General features: G+C 43.0%; 1 protein-coding gene across 5 annotated transcripts in view; it reads right to left on the reverse strand.

The window, feature by feature from the left end:
- Nucleotides 1–2239: 2239 nt before the first annotated feature.
- The window catches only part of FH (fumarate hydratase), a 162986-nt gene continuing 148288 nt past the window's right edge, over nucleotides 2240–16937 (reverse strand). For all 5 annotated transcript variants that reach the window (XM_069769437.1, XM_069769434.1, XM_069769435.1 and 2 more), the window contains one exon: nucleotides 2240–2458. In XM_069769437.1, the coding sequence (XP_069625538.1) occupies nucleotides 2316–2458 (143 nt within the window). In that variant the 3' untranslated portion in view covers nucleotides 2240–2315. The remainder of the gene's footprint in view (nucleotides 2459–16937) is intronic.

A 16937-nucleotide genomic window follows, 5' to 3' on the forward strand; every position in this document is an offset into this window, starting at 1 on the left:
TGCAGAATATGTTGGTGCTATATAGATTATCTTTTATTGACCGTGTCTCTGGGTTCAGTAGCGAACACTGCGTGCACATGCTCAAAGAGGAAACTAAAGGGCTGGCTGTCGGCAAAACACAGCTGCTGCCCCAAGCATTGCAGTCCACGGGAATCTGCCCATAGGCCTGAGATTCCCTACCCCAGGCTTACTGAAAGTCAGATTAGAAATTCTTCTATAACTAATGCCATCAATATGTTTTACAACAATAAGGTTTGCAAAGGTCTTGAGAGAGCTCACTTTTTTTTTATGAATCATGAGATCTTTCTTGTGTGGCACCTTGGTAATGAGGCACCTTTTTTCTAATGTCCCACCTTGGCCGCCAGGCTCATCTCCTGTTTATCAAAACCTATAGGACTTGAATTCCACATTTTTTGACTAGGAGGAAAGGGATGTACTGAGATGTACAAGAGAATACATAGGTTTGTAAGCAAGGACAAGCTCCTGACCAAGTAATTGAACAGTGTCAAACACTTAGAGAAAATACCAGGAAGTAAACGACAGTGGGGACTGAATGACAGGACCTTTTTTCCCCCTCATGTTAATAGCCTGCCAACTAACCCAGAAATGACACAGAACACTTCTCATTCATCAAGACAGGTGAGAAGGAAGGCAATAATGATCAATTTGGTACAGCAAGAACAACAGAATGGAATTTTAAAACAGAAAAAGGGAGAACTGAAGAGAAAGGTAACTGTAGGGGAAGCAAACAGAAAGGGACTTTGGTTTCACACTGGCAAACAAGGTCACTTAAAAAGGAATTGCACTTCACTCCACTCCTCAATATAGCCACCAGTACCACAGCATATGTGGTGCAGGAGGAGGATAACTGGGTTCAGCAAACCAATATACACCAACTCCCAAATAATTGACTCCATAGGACTGAAGGCAGGACCGAAATGCGCATTGGGGCGGAAGCATACCCCTCTGGATTCTGGCTAGAACTTGCATAGTCTGCATAGGTAATGTTCACCATCTAGGTTGCCATAATGGCTAGTTATATAGCCTATAGTGGTAAATAAAATAAAAATGTATATATAATATACAGTACAGACCAAAAGTTTGGACACACCTCATTTAAAGATTTTTCATGACTATGAAAATTGTACATTCACACTGAAGGCATCAAAACTATGAATTAACACATGTGGAATTATATACTTAATTTCAGTTGTTTCACACTTTTTTGTTATGTCTTATATTCTAGGTTCTTCAAAGTAGCCACCTTTTGCTTTGATGACACCTCCTGGCTGTGTAAGGGCTATTTGACCAAGAAGGAGAGTGATGGGGTGCTACGTCAGATGACCTGGCCTCCACAGTTACCAGACCTGAGCCCAATCGAGATGGTTTGGGGTGAGCTGGACCGCAGAATGAAGGCAAAAGGGCCAACAAGTGCTAAGCATCTCTTGGAACTCCTTCAAGATTGTTGGAAGACCATTCCCGGTGACTACCTCTTGAAGCTCATCAAGAGAATGCCAAGAGTGTGCAAAGCAGTCATCAAAGCAAAAGGTGGCTACTTTGAAGAACCTAGAATATAAGACATAATTTCAGTTGTTTCACACTTTTTTGTTAAAAATGATAAATAATTGTATACCAAACAAATATGTTTCACCTCTCCCCACACCAGTTGTTATGCTTTTAGCAAGTCCAATGTATTCACTATTTTTGGGCTAGTATATCGTTGTTTTTCATTACAGGACAAGTGGGAAGAGCCAGGCAAAGCACCAGAATTGGATCATCTAATACAGGGGTCCCCAACTCCAGTCCTCAAGGCCCACCAACAGGTCATGTTTTCAGGATTTCCTTTGCATTGCACAGGTGATGCAATTATTACCTGGGCAAGACTAAGGAAATCCTGAAAACATGACATGTTGGTGGGCCTTGAGGACTGGAGTTGGGGACCCCTGATCTAATAGATGTGCCTTTCCTGAGCAGCTCCGGGCTGCTATTTTTAGGCTGTGGGGGGTCAATATCCATGGCCCCCTTAGAAGCCTGAGAATATCAACCCCCAGATATCAGTTTTAGTTTGGCCGGTTGCTAAAATTAGGGAGGGACCCCATGCCTAAAACCTATACTTGCATATTCTAGCGTGTGCAGTGAAAATTCTGACAACTGGCACCCCACAATCAGTGAGTTATGCAAAGATAAGTAAATAACCACTATAATCAGAGCTTCAATCAAGTGACACATAACAAGAAACTAAAGCGTTATTTCATATTTATTCATTAATTTTATTAAATCAGGGCAAAACATAAGGAAACTCAACTACAATAGTGTTATTTTGGACCAAGCATGTCTTCTGGTCTAACCAACTGATCAAACTGCTCTGCTGTAAGAATTCCAAGTTTTACAGCAGTTTCTTTTAAGGTGCCACCTTCCTTGTGGGCGGTTTTGGCAATTTTAGCAGCTTTATCATAACCTGTTAAAAAGAAAACAAAAATAATTTGCAACGTTTATATACCAAAACACAACAGTAATTGGTTTTGTTTTCCCTTTTTATGGTCAATATTATTAATTAATTATGGACTACATTATACAATATACTGCCACACAATACTTCAAGCAATCTTCTGAAAGATTTACAAAGCAACAGTCAGGACTTTAACCCCTTCCCGACCTGTGACACAGCGTATGCGTCATGAAAGTCGGTGCCAATCCGACCTGTGACGCATATGCTGTGTCACAGAAAGATCGCGTCCCTGCAGATCGGGTGAAAGGGTTAACTCCCATTTCACCAGGCTTCACCCCCCCGTGGCTACGATCGCTCTGATTGGCTGTTGAAAGTGAAACTGCCAATCAGAGCGATTTGTAATATTTCACCTAAACAACTGGTGAAATATTACAATCCAGCCATGGCCGATGCTGCAATATCATCGGCCATGGCTGGAAACACTTATGTGCACCCACCCCACCGATCGCCCCCCCCAGCCCCCCGATCTGTGGTCCGCTCCACTCCGTCCTGTGCTCCACTCCCCCGTCCTCCTGTCCGCTCCCCCCGTCCTCCTGTCCGCTCCCCGCGTGCTCCAATCACACCCCCCCGTGTTCCTATCCCCCCCCGCACAGCGATCCCCCCGTGCTCCGATCCACCCCCCCGCACAGCGATCCCCCATCCCGTGCTCCAATCCACCCCCCCGTGTTCCGATCCACCCCCCGTGCTCCAATCCACCCCCCCGTGTTCCGATCCACCCCCCGGGCTCCGACGCCCCCCCCGTGCCCTGATCTCCCCCCCTTATACTTACCTAGCCTCCCGGGGTCCGTCCGTCTTCTTTGCTGGGCGCCGCCATCTTCCAAAATGGCGGGCGCATGTGCAGTGCGCCCGCCGAATCTGCCGGCCGGCAGATTCGTTCCAAAGTGAGTTTTGATCACTGAGATATAACCTATCTCAGTGATCAAAATAAAAAAAATAGTAAATGACCCCACCCCCCCTTTGTCACCCCCATAGGTAGGGACAATAAAAAAAAATAAAGAATTTTTTTTTTTGGTTCCACTAATGTTGGGGTAGGGTTAGGGTTAGGGGTAGGGTTAGGAATGTGCACACGTATTCTGGTCCTCTGCGGATTTTTCCGCAGAGGATTTGATAAATCCGCAGTGCTAAACCGCTGCGGATTTATCGCAGATTTACCGCGGTTTTTCTGCGCATTTCACTGCGGTTTTACAACTGCGATTTTCTATTGGAGCAGTTGTAAAACCGCTGCGGAATCCGCAGAAAGAAGTGACATGCTGTGGAATGTAAACCGCTGCGTTTCCGTGCAGTTTTTCTGCAGCATGTGTACAGCGATTTTTGTTTCCCATAGGTTTACATTGAACTGTAAACTCATAGGAAACTGCTGCGGATCCGCAGCGTTTTCCGCAGCGTGTGCACATACCTTTAGAATTAGGCTACGTGCACACGGTGCGGATTTGGCTGCGGATTCGCAGCAGTGTTCCATCAGGTTTACAGTACCATGTAAACATATGGAAAACCAAATCCGCTGTGCCCATGGTGCGGAAAATACCACGCGGAAACGCTGCGTTGTATTTTCCGCAGCATGTCAATTCTTTGTGCGGATTCCGCAGCGTTTTACACCTGTTCCTCAATAGGAATCCGCAGGTGAAATCCGCACAAAAAACACTGGCAATCCGCGGTAAATCCGCAGGTAAAACGCAGTGCCTTTTACCCGCGGATTTTTCAAAAATGGTGCTGAAAAATCTCATACGAATCCACAACGTTGGCACATAGCCTTAGGGTTAGGGTTGGGTTGGAATTAGGGTTGTGGTTAGGGTTAGGGGTGTGTTGGGGTTAGGGTTGTGGTTAGGGGTGTGTTGGGGTTAGGGTTGTGATTAGGGTTACGGCTACAGTTGGGATAAGGGTTAGGGGTGTGTTGGAGTTATAATTGAGGGGTTTCCACTGTTTAGGCACATCAGGGGGTCTCCAAACGCAACATGGCGCCACCATTGATTCCAGCCAATCTTGTATTCAAAAGGTCAAATGGTGCTCTCTCACTTCCGAGCCCCGACGTGCGCCCAAACAGTGGTTTACCCCCACACATGGGGTATCAGCGTACTCAGGAGAAACTGGACAACAACATTTGGGGTCCAATTTCTTTTGTAACCCTTGGGAAAATAAAAAATTCTGGGCTAAAAAATTATTTTTGAGGAAAGAAAACGTATTTATTATTTTCACGGCTCTGCGTTATAAACTTCTGTAAAGCACTTGGGGGTTGAAAGTGCTCACCACATATCTAGATAAGTTCCTTTGGGGGTCTAGTTTCCAAAATGGGGTCACTTGTGGGGGGTTTCTACTGTTTAGGCACACCAGGGGCTCTGCAAACGCAACGTGACGCCCGCAGACCATTCCATCAAAGTCTGCATTTCAAAAGTCACTACTTCCCTTCTGAGCCCCGACGTGTGCCCAAACAGTGGTTTACCCCCACACATGGGGTATCAGCGTACTCAGGAGAAACTGGACAACAACTTTTGGGGTCAAATTTGTTCTGTTACCCTTGGGAAAATAAAAAATTGCGGGCTAAAAAATCATTTTTGAGAAAAGAATTTTTTTTTTTTTATTTTCATGGCTCTGCGTTATAAACTTCTGTGAAGCACTTGAGGGTTTAAAGTGCTCACCACACATCTAGATTAGTTCTTTTGGGGGTCTAGTTTCCAAAATGGGGTCATTTGTGGGGCATCTCCAATGTTTAGGCACACAGGGGCTCTCCAAACGCGACATGGTGTCCGCTAATGATTGGAGCTAATTTTCCATTTAAAAAGCCAAATGGCGTGCCTTCCCTTCTGAGCCCTGCCGTGCGCCCAAACAGTGGTTTACCCCCACATATGGGGTATCTGCGTACTCAGGACAAACTGGACAACAACATTTGTGGTCCAATTTCTCCTATTACCATTGGCAAAATAGGAAATTCCAGGCTAAAAAATCATTTTTGAGAAAAGAAAAATTATTTTTGATTTTCATGGCTCTGCATTATAAACTTCTGTGAAGCACCTGGGGGTTTAAAGTGCTCAGTATGCATCTAGATAAGTTCCTTGGGGGGTCTAGTTTCCAAAATGGGGTCACTTGTGGGGGAGCTCCAATGTTTAGGCACACAGGGGCTCTCCAAACGCGACATGGTGTCCGCTAACGATGGAGATAATTTTTCATTCAAAAAGTCAAATGGCGCTCCTTCCCTTCCGAGCCTTACCATGTGCCCAAACAGTGGTTTACCCCCACATGTGAGGTATCGGTGTACTCAGGAGAAATTGCCCAACAAATTTTAGAATCCATTTTATCCTGTTGTCCATGTGGAAATGAAAAAATTGAGGCTAAAATAATTTTTTTGTGAAAAAAAGTACTTTTTCAGTTTTACGGATCAATTTGTGAAGCACCTGGGGGTTTAAAGGGCTCATTATGCATCTAGATAAGTTCCTTGGGGCGTCTAGTTTCCAAAATGGGGTCACTTGTGGGGGAGCTCCAATGTTTAGGCACACAGGGTCTTTCCAAACGTGACATGGTGTCCGCTAAAGAGTGCAGCCAATTTTTCATTCAAAAAGTCAAATGGCGCTCCTTCCCTTCTGAGCCCTGCCGTGCGCCCAAACAGTGGTTTACCCCCACATATGCGGTATCAGCGTACTCAGGACAAATTGGACAACAACCTTCGCTGTTCAGTTTCTCCTTTTACCATTGGGAAAATAAAAAAATTGTTGCTGAAAAATCATTTTTGTGACTAAAAAGTTAAATGTTCATTTTTTCCTTCCATGTTGCTTCTGCTGCTGTGAAGCACCTGAAGGGTTAATAAACTTCTTGAATGTGGTTTTGTGCACCTTGAGGGGTGCAGTTTTTAGAATGGTGTCACTTTTGGGTATTTTCAGCCATATAGACCCCTCAAACTGACTTCAAATGTGAGGTGGTCCCTCAAAAAAATGGTTTTGTAAATTTCGTTGTAAAAATGAGAAATCGCTGGTCAAATTTTAACCCTTATAACTTCCTAGCAAAAAAAAATTTTGTTTCCAAAATTGTGCTGATGTAAAGTAGACATGTGGGAAATGTTATTTATTTACTATTTTGTGTCACAAAACTCTCTGGTTTAACAGAATAAAAATTCAAAATGTGAAAATTGCGAAATTTTCAAAATTTTCGCCAAATTTCCGTTTTTATCACAAATAAACACAGAATTTATTGACCTAAATTTACCACTAACACGAAGCCCAATATGTCACGAAAAAACAATCTCAGAACCGCTAGGATCCATTGAAGCGTTCCTGAGTTATTACCTCATAAAGGGACACTGGTCAGAATTGCAAAAAACGGCAAGGTCTTTAAGGTCAAAATAGGCTGGTTCATGAAGGGGTTTAAAATCCCTTTATTTCTACAAAATAATGAGAGCAGCAAATAGGAAAAAGTGCTAATTGTATATTTTATCATACATAAGCCTAAAGGTACCTTCACACAACGATTTCGTTAACGATATCGTTGCTTTTTGTGACGTAGCAACGATATCGTTAACGAAATCGTTAAGCGTGACAGCGACCAACGATCAGGCCCCTGCTGGGAGATCGTTGGTCGCTGGGAATGATCAGGACCTTTTTGGTCGTTGATCACCCGCTGTCATCGCTGAATCGGCGTGTGACGCCGATCCAGCGAAGTGTTCACTGGTAACCAGGGTAAATATCGGGTTACTAAGCGCAGGGCCGCGCTTAGTAACCCGATATTTACCCTGGTTACCATTGTAAAAGTTAAAAAAAAAAAAAACAGTACATACTCACATTCCGATGTCTGTCACGTCCCCCGGCGTCCACAGGGTTAAAACTGCTTTCGGCAGGAGCGCTGCTAATGCACGCGCTACTGCCGAGAGCTTTTCCTGCACTGTGTCAGCGTCGGAAGGCCGTAAAGCAAAGCACAGCGGTGACATCACCGCTGCTTTACGGCGCTTACACAGTGCAGAGAAAGCTCTCGGCAGCAGCGCGTGCATTAGCAGCGCTCCTGCCGAAAGTAGTTTTAACCCTGTGGACGCCGGGGGTCGTGACAGACATCGGAATGTGAGTATGTACTGTTTTTTTTTTTTACTTTTACAATGGTAACCAGGGTAAATATCAGGTTACTAAGCGCGGCCCTGCGCTTAGTAACCCGATGTTTACCCTGGTTATCCGGAGACTTCGGCATCGTTGAAGACAGTTTCAACGATGCCGAAGTTGTTCCCCAGATCGTTGGTCGCTGGAGAGAGCTGTCTGTGTGACAGCTCCCCAGCGACCACACAACGACTTACCAACGATCACGGCCAGGTCGTATCGCTGGTCGTGATCGTTGGTAAGTCGTTTAGTGTAACGGTACCTTAAGTGAAAGAATTCAGCATCTACTAGAATGTTTATGCAGAAACTGCAGGGTGAGTCAAGCAGTAATTGGACCTTTCCCACAATTGGGGGAGGCTACCAAAAGATCACAATATAGCCCGAATCCTAAAAGAGGTTTTCCGGCTTCATATGTTACACTGTCAGTGTGCTCGTATTAAAATAATTGAACCACCTAATACTCGCCCTCCCCAGATCTGGCACTGCACTTCACTACTGCTCTTGTGGACGTTAATTGGATTTGTGGAGAGCGAGTAATAGCTGCTTTTATTCTTAAGAGGGAAGCGAGAATCCAAAAATAAACTAATTATTAAATCATGTTTTTGTGTTCACTTTAATTTATTTTTCGATACATGTTGTGCCCCCCTATCTAACCCCCAAGCATGTTAAGGACCGGGCCAATTTTTAAAATTCTGACCACTGTCCCTTTATGAGGTAATAACTCTGGAACGCTTCCATGGATCCCAGTGATTCTGAAATTGGTTTCTCGTGACATATTGTACTTCACGAGAGTGGTAAAATTTCTTTGATATGACTTGCGTCGATTTGTGGAAAAAAAAGGAAATTTCGCAAATTTCGCAATTTTCCAACTTTGAATTTTCATGCCCTTAAATCACAAAGATATATCACACAAAATACTTAATACTTAATTTCTAACATGTATACTTTTCATCAGCACAATTTTGGAACCAAAACATTTTTTTTGTTATAAAGTTAAGGGTTGAAAGTTGACCAGCAATTTCTCATTTTTACAAAAACATTTTTTTTTAGGGACCACATCACATTTGAAGTCACTTTGAGGGGTCTATAATAGAAAACACCCAAAAGTGACACCATTCTAAAAACTGCACCCCTCCAGATGCTCAAAACCACATTCAAGAACTTTATTAGCCCTTCAAGTGCGTCACAGGAATTTTGGGAATGTTCTAAAAAAAAAAAAAAAAAAGGACATTTAACTTTTTCACAAAAAATGTACTTCAGATCCAATTTGTTTTATTTTACCAAGGGTAACAGAAGAAATTGGGCCCCAAAATGTTGTTGTACATTTTTTTTCCTGAGTACGCCGATACCCCATATGTGGGGGATAAACCACTGTTTGGGCGCATGGCAGAGCTTGGAAGGGAAGGAGCGCTGTTTGACTTTTCAATGCAAAATTGGCTGGAATTGTCACGTTTGGAGAGCCCCATATGTGCCTAAACAGTGGAAACCCCACACAAGTGACACCTATTTTGGAAAGTAGACCCCCTAAGGAAATTATCTAGATGTATGGTGAGCACTTTGAACCCCCAAGTGCTTCACAAACATTTATAATCTAGAGCCGTAAAAATAAACATTTCTTTTCACAAAAATAATCTTTTCGCCCCCATTTTTCCCCCAAGGGTAACAGGAGAAATTGGACCCCAAAAGTTGTTGTGCAATTTTTCCTGAGTACGCTAATACCCCATATATGGGGGGACCACCGTTTGGGCGCATGGCCGAGCTCGGAAGGGAAAAAGCGCCGTTTTGAATGCAGACGTAGATGGAATGGTCTGCGGCCGTCATGTTTTTTTCAGAGCCACTGATGTGCCCAAACCGTAGAAACCCCCCAAAAGTGACCCAATTTTAGAATTTTTTAGCCCCCAAATTTTTATTTTCCCAAGGGCAACAGGAGAAATTGGATGGCAAAGGTTGTTGTCCAATTTGTCTTGAGTAGGCTGATACCCTATATGTGGGTGTAAACCACTGTTTCGGCGCACGGCATAGCTTTGAAGGGAAGGAGCACTGCTTTACTTTTTCAACGCAGAATTGGCTGGAATTGAGATCGGATGGCATGTCGTGTTTGGAGAGCCGCTAATGTGCCTAAACAGTGAAAACTCCCCAATTCTAAAGGTACCTTCACACTGAGCAACTTTACAACGAGAACGACAACGATCCGTGACGTTGCAGCGTCCTGGATAGCGATCTCGTTGTGTTTGACACGCAGCAGCGATCAGGATCCCGCTGTGACATCGCTGGTTATAGCTAGAAGTCCGGAACTTTATTTGGTCGTCAGGTCGGCGTGATTCGTCATGTTTGACAGCAAAAGCAACGATGCCTGCAATGTTTTTTCATGGAGCTAACAACCGGCGAGAACGATAAGTACGTCACTGGATCGCTCCTGCATCGTTCTGCTGTTGCTGTGTTTGACGTCTCCTAGCGACCTAAACAGCGACGCTGCAGCGATCGGCTCGTTGTCTATATCGCTGCAGCGTCGCTTAATGTGACGGTACCTTAACTCCAACCCTAACCCGAACACACCCCTAACCCGAACACACCCCTAACCCTAATCCCAACCCTTGCCATACTATTAACCCTAACCACACCCCTAACCCGGACACACACCTAACCCTAATCCCAACTGTACACGTAATCTAAACCCTAACCCCATCTCTAGCCCCAACCCTAAATTTAGCCCCAACCATAATGGGAAAATGTAAATACATTTTTTTTATTATTATTTTTACCTAACTAAGGGGGTGATATACAGGGGTTTGATTTACTATTTATAGCGGGTTTTTGTTTGGCAGCTGTCACACATTAAGACGCTTTTTATTGCAAAAAATCGTTTTTAAATCGTCAAATTTTGAGATATATAATTTTTCCATATTTTGGCCCACAGAATCATGCGAGGTCTTGTTTTTTGTAGGACGAGTTTACATTTTTATTGGTAACATATTCGGGCACATGACATTTTTTGATTGCTTTATATTACAATTTTTGGGAGGCAGAATGAACAAAAAACAGCAATTCATGAATTTCTTTGGGGGGGGGGGGGCGGGTGTTTAGGCTATGTGCACACGTTGCGGATTAGGCTTAGGAACTTCTGGTGCGGATTCTGCCTCTCCTGGCAGAAAACGCACCTGCGGATTTGTCACGTTTTTTGTGCGGTTCCACAGCGTTTTTGTGCATTTTTGCTGCGGTTTTCTTGCGGATTTGCTGCGTTTTTTACCCCTGCGGTTTTCTATAATTGGAATAGGTACAAAAATGCTGCGGATTCACAACAAAGAACTGACATGCTACTTTTAAACCGCAGCGTTTCCGCAGCGGATTTTCCGAAAAGTGTGCACAGCATTTTTCTTTTCTCATTGATTTACATTGTACTGTAAATCAATTGTGGATCTGCAGCGTTTCTGCACCTCAAAAAACGCTGTGGATCCGCAGAGAATCCGCAACGTGTGCACATACCCTTATACCGTTCCGCGTTTGGTAAAATTGTTAAAGCAGTTTTATTCTTCGGAATAGTACAATTACAGCGATACATCATTTATATTTTATTATGTTTTAGTGCTTTTATACAATAAAAACTATTTTATATAAAAAATTATTACTTTTGCATCGCTTTATTAAGAAGTTAAAAACTTTTTTTATTTTTTCACTGATGACGCTGTATGGTGGCCCGTTTTTTTGCGGGACAAGATGACGTTTTCAGCGGTACCACGTTTATTTATATCTGTCTTTTTTTATCGCATGTTATTCCACTTTTTGTTCGGCAGTATGATAAAGCACTGTGTTTTGCATCGTTTTTTATATATTTTTTTACGGTGTTCACTGAAGGGTTTAACTAGTGGGACAGTTTTATAGGTTGGGTTGTACGGACACGGCGATACTTAATACGTGTACTTTTATTGTTTTTTTATTAACATAAATGTATTTATTGGAACGATATTTTTTTTCCTTTATTTAGGAATTTTAAAAAATTTTTTAAAGACTTTTTAAAAACTTGTTTACAGTGTCACAGGGTGGGACATCACTGTATAAAGTCAGATCGCTGATCTGACACTTTGCACAGCACTGTGTCAGATCAGCGATCTGACATGCAATGAAGGAGGCTTCTCGGCACCTGCTCTCAGCAGGCACTGAGAAGCCACCTCCCTGCGGGACCCGGAAGGACCCCACGGCCATTTTGGATCCAGGGGCCTGCAGGGAGGAGACCCTTGTAACAACGTGATCACATTGCATTGTTCTGAGGGTCTCGGGGAAGCACGCAGGGAGTCCCCTCCCTGCGCGATGCTTCTCTATGCCACCGGTACGCTGCGATCATAGTGCCGGGTGTCAGCTGTGATAATGTGTTTGGGCACATGGCAGAGCTCAGAAGGGAAGGAGCTCCAGATTTTACTGTTATGGTTTGCAGGTGCCATGACCCACGGGGAGAGCCCATGAGGTGCCAAAACGGAAAAACCCCCATAAGTGACCCCAATGAATTCATCTAGGGCTGCAGTAATCATATTGACACCATGGATGTGTCACAGAATTTTATACCATTGGGCAGTGAGGACAAAATAACTACATTTTTTACCACCCAAATTTTGCTTTAGCCAAGAGTTTACATTTCACACAAGACGTGGGTAAAAATGGCAACAAGATCTGTCCCACAATTTCTACTGAATGTGGCAATACCCAACATGTGGCTGGACAGTGCTACTTAGCCATGTGGAGAGCCTCTGCAGGAACAAACTGTTATTTCCCTATTCAAGTGAATGGGTCTGTGCACATGTCAGTGTGTTTCCACGGACCATATGTCCGTGGGCAAAACACGCTAACATGTCCACTTTTAATGTCAACACAGGCCATAAAACATCCCGCACACGTGCATACACATAACACACATGGGTGTCATCCATGTGACACGCATCAGCATCGGGGAAGAAGCCTTACAGTAAGCGCTGTTCCCCATCGCTAGGTGGTGAACACGGCTCTCCTCATTCTTCCCTGCTCTGCTTGCGATTGGCGCAAGCAGGGGAGAATGATGAGAGTTACATTTAAGCAATAAAAGAACAGGCGGAGGATGATGGGACTATTATTCCCATCAGCCTACCCTTGCTGCTGTTAATAACACGGACAGCAGGAGAGGCGGATGGGAGTATTCATCTGCAGCTTCTGCGCAGTAAAATACGGTAATTTAAAAAAAAAAAAAAAAAAAAAAAACGACGTGTGTTCCCCCCTATTTTTTGATAGCCAGCCAGACAAAACTCACAGCTGGGGGATGCAAACCTCAGCTGTCAGCTTCAGCAAGGTTGGATATCAAGAATAGAGGGGTCCCCACGCCATATTTTTTAATTATTTAAATAATTAAATGGTGTGGGGTCCCCCCATTTTTGACAACCAGCCTTGCTGAAGCTCACAGCTGGGGGCAGGTAGTCTCAGGCTGGCAAGGGGCCATGGATATTCACCCCCTCAGCCTAAAAATAGCAGCCCGTAGCTGCCCAGAAAAGGCACATCTATTAGATGCATCAATTCTGGCGCTTTGCACGGCTCTTTCCACTTGCCCTGTAGTGGTGGCAAGTGGGGTAAGAGTTGTGGGGTTGAGGTCTCCTTTAAATTGTCAGGTGACATTAAGCCCACGGCTTAGTAATGGAGAAGCATCTATAAGACACCTATCATTACTAATCCTATGTAGGAAGATTTCTGGATTATGTTCGCGCTACTAACCAATTCGAAGCCAGATGTGGTGAAGGAATTATGGTGGTTTATTCAACGCGTGTCAGAGTATATATGACTCCTTCTTCAGGAAGATGTTGATGTGGTATTTCCTGAAGGAGTCATATAGACTATGAAACGCGTTGAATAAACCACCATAATTCCTTCACCATGTCTGGTTTCTTATTGGTTGGCAGCGCGGACATAATCCACAAATCTTCCTTTACAACAAAAAACAGTTTTTGCATGACCATATTTTGAGAGCTATAATATTTCCATATTTTGGCCCACAGTGTCATGTGAGGTCTGTTTTTTTGTGGGATGAGTTGACGTTTTTATTGGTACCATTTTCAGGCACATGACATTTTTTGTTTGCTTTTTATTCCAATTTTTGGGAGGCAGAATGAACAAAAACCAGGAGTTCATGAATTTCTTTTCTTTTTTTGAGGGGGGGGGGGGGCATTTATATCGTTCCATGTGTCGTAAAATTGATAAGGCAGTTTTACTCTTCGAGTCAGTACGATTACGGCAATACCTCATTTATATTTTTTTATGTTTTGGTGCTTTTATACAATAAAAACGATTTTATATCAAATAAAAATTTTTGGTATCCCTTTATTCTAAGAGATATAACTTTATTTTTCCGCTGATGAAGCTGTATGAGGGCTTGTCTTTTGCGGGACATTTACCGTAAATCTGTCTTTTTGATTGTGTGTTATTCCACTTTTTGTTCGGCTCTAAGATGACAAATTGTTTGCCTTTTTTTATGGTGTTCACTAAAGGGGTTAATTGGTGGGACAGTTTTATAGGTCGGGTCGTTGCAGATGCAGCGATACCAAATATGTGTACTTTTATTGTTTAGATTTTTTTACATTAGAATATTTAGAGATAGAATAAAAAATGATTTTATTCATTGATTTTTTTTTTTTTTTTTTTACTTTCTTCTAACTTTTTTACTTTGTCCCGCTATAGGACAATTATTTTTTTGCAGGCTGATTGCTTCTATAGTTTGCACATGAAGCACCATTTGCATGCCATAGAAGCTGTCAGCGCTGCACTGATGGGGAGACTTGATGATCATGCACTGCGCATGATCACCAAGTTTCCTAGCTCTGGTGACCCGGATGTCATCATGACGATATCGGATCACCATGGCAATGATCGGGAGCCCGCGTCACACCGCGGGGTCTCCGATCCAAAGGCAGAGGGGCTGTCAGCCTGTGCCGGCTTCCGGAGTGCTGCGATCGTGTTCGGTCGCAGTATTTCGGGGGTTAAAGTGCCTGTGTATGCTCCTGGCACCTAGTGCCGGGTGCCAGCTGCCAGAATCAGCTGACACCCGGGGGTGATTGGCCGTGCACCCCCGTGATCGTGGCTGCTCCATGGTCAAATTGGAAACAGGTTTCATGGACGGAATAGTACATCTGATGTCAGAAATGGGTTAAAATAAATAGAAATCTTGCAAGTTTATGTCTGGCCACAAGGGATTTTGTTTGGACTGATACTTCATTTTTGTTAACACTTGTACATAGTCACAATGGACAGATCCAATATTTGTATTTAAAATGCCTAATAAGTTTGAGGAAAGGCCACTTTTCCCTGCATGAGTCATCCCTTCTGCAACTCCTGACTCAGCTGCTCTGCTCCTTTCCCCTACCAGGGATTTTTCAGTGATAGTCATCATTTAGGAAAAAAAGACTTCCTGTTTCTATGTAGAGCTTAAAAAGATTCAGCTAGTCAGTTTTTAATCACGTGATGCCATAGATCTAATGGAAACGAGAAAAATTAATTGAGTAGAAAGGCAACATGATCAATTGTAAGTACACAGTGCTATGCAATATGATTACTGAAGTATATTAAAGAGGATAAACATTTTGATTGGACGAGTGCTTCTTTAAAGCGAACCTGGCACCAGGTCTGACGGATATAAGAGAACACCACCACCTTTCAGGGCTGATATTCAACATTCTATAATACTGTATATATGCCCTCAATCCGACCTACAAGAGAAAAAAAACCTTTTTATTATCCTCACTTTGCGTCCAGTCTGAGCGGTGTCGCTTGTCTTGGTCCGTCGCCTCCCTCCTTCTTGCTCCGTGTGGATGACGTGTCTCTACGTCATCGTGCTTATGTGCAGGTGTACTTCTCTGCCCTGACTAGGACACAGTAAAGTACTGCAATGAGTATGCGCTGGGGCCTCTCACCTTTCCTGATGCCTGTGCTTTGCAGTACTTTGCTCTGCCCTCGTCAGGATAGAGCAGTACGCCTGTGCATGAGTGCGAAGCCAGGGAGACTGTGTGGATGATGTAGGGATGCATCATCCAAATGAAGCAAGAAAGAGGACCAGGACCAGTGACAGATCGGATCACCATGCAAGTATAATAAAAGGTCTTTTCCTGGTCTTCCAGGGTTTAGAATGCTGTATATCAACCCTGCAAGGTGGTGGTGTTATCTCATATCAGTCAACTTGGTGACAGGTTCCCTTTAAGGTTAAGTTCCCATAATCAGTTTTTGGCACTGTACTTTAGCTGTGCACAAAATGCAGCAACTCATAGTTACAGCAAGACGGATGGGATCTATAAAAGTCTCATGCCCATTAAGATTATTTTTTTTATGCAGTCTAAACTATTTTTTGCGGTGCATTTTTTAAATCCACAACATGTCAACTTCTCTTGCGGGTATGCTGAGCTCCATGTGCGAATACAATAGAATTGTATTGGATGTGAAAAATCTACAGGTACAAACCGAATGTGCGGTTTCCGCTGTAGAAATACATTAAAAATGTATGTGATCTGCAGATGACTGTGTCAATAAAGTTTTATCAAAGCCAAATACCAGGAAGCATCAAAAACAAAGCAGCTTTATTTAAAACATGATATTCCAAAAAGAGAAACTGTAGTGTCAGAAACGCAATAAAAAAGCATGTAAAAAAAAAAGGAATAAAAAGAACAAAACGGGCATAAACTAATTTAATTAATAGGTGCAGAAATACTGCAAAAAAATCTGCAACATCAAAAGTTTACCAAATATTCATCGTGGGAATCTAGCATCACACAAGGATGGTGTGTAAAAAGGTGAAGCTGAAAAATCCCATAAGTCATAATAGGAAAGAGAATGAAATAGCAAAATTACAATAAACTAATCAATAGAAACAATGACCCCACGTTTTTCTGTTATTTCCAAAGTGTGCCATAAACATTGGACAAACCTGCCGATTGTAGCAGTGACACAGTCAGGAACGCAGGGCAAATGCCACCCAAAGTCCTGATAGCAGCTCTTGGAAGGAAAGCAAGATTGCATATGTGATAATCATACTTGGAGGACTCATTGGTGTTTTTGCCACTTTTTTGAAAAGTCACAACATTTTTGCGCATCGTGGAAGTTGCGCCAAAAAAATTACAACTTTTGCCGTTTTCACAAAAGTTTGAAGCAGTGTTGCCAAAATGAGTGGAGCCATATAATTCAGCAAAAGTGCCGGTGGTTTGTAATCCACTCTCTGAATTAAACACAACCATCTAGAGATACAGTTGTGGCCAGAAGTATTGACACCCCTGCAATTCTGTCAGATAATACTCAGTTTCTTCCTGAAAATGATTGCAAACACAAATTCTTTGGTATTATTATCTTCATTTAATTTGCCTTATGAGAAA

This window comes from Ranitomeya imitator, chromosome 5 (assembly GCF_032444005.1).
Source record: "Ranitomeya imitator isolate aRanImi1 chromosome 5, aRanImi1.pri, whole genome shotgun sequence".
Taxonomy (NCBI): Eukaryota; Metazoa; Chordata; class Amphibia; order Anura; family Dendrobatidae; genus Ranitomeya; species Ranitomeya imitator.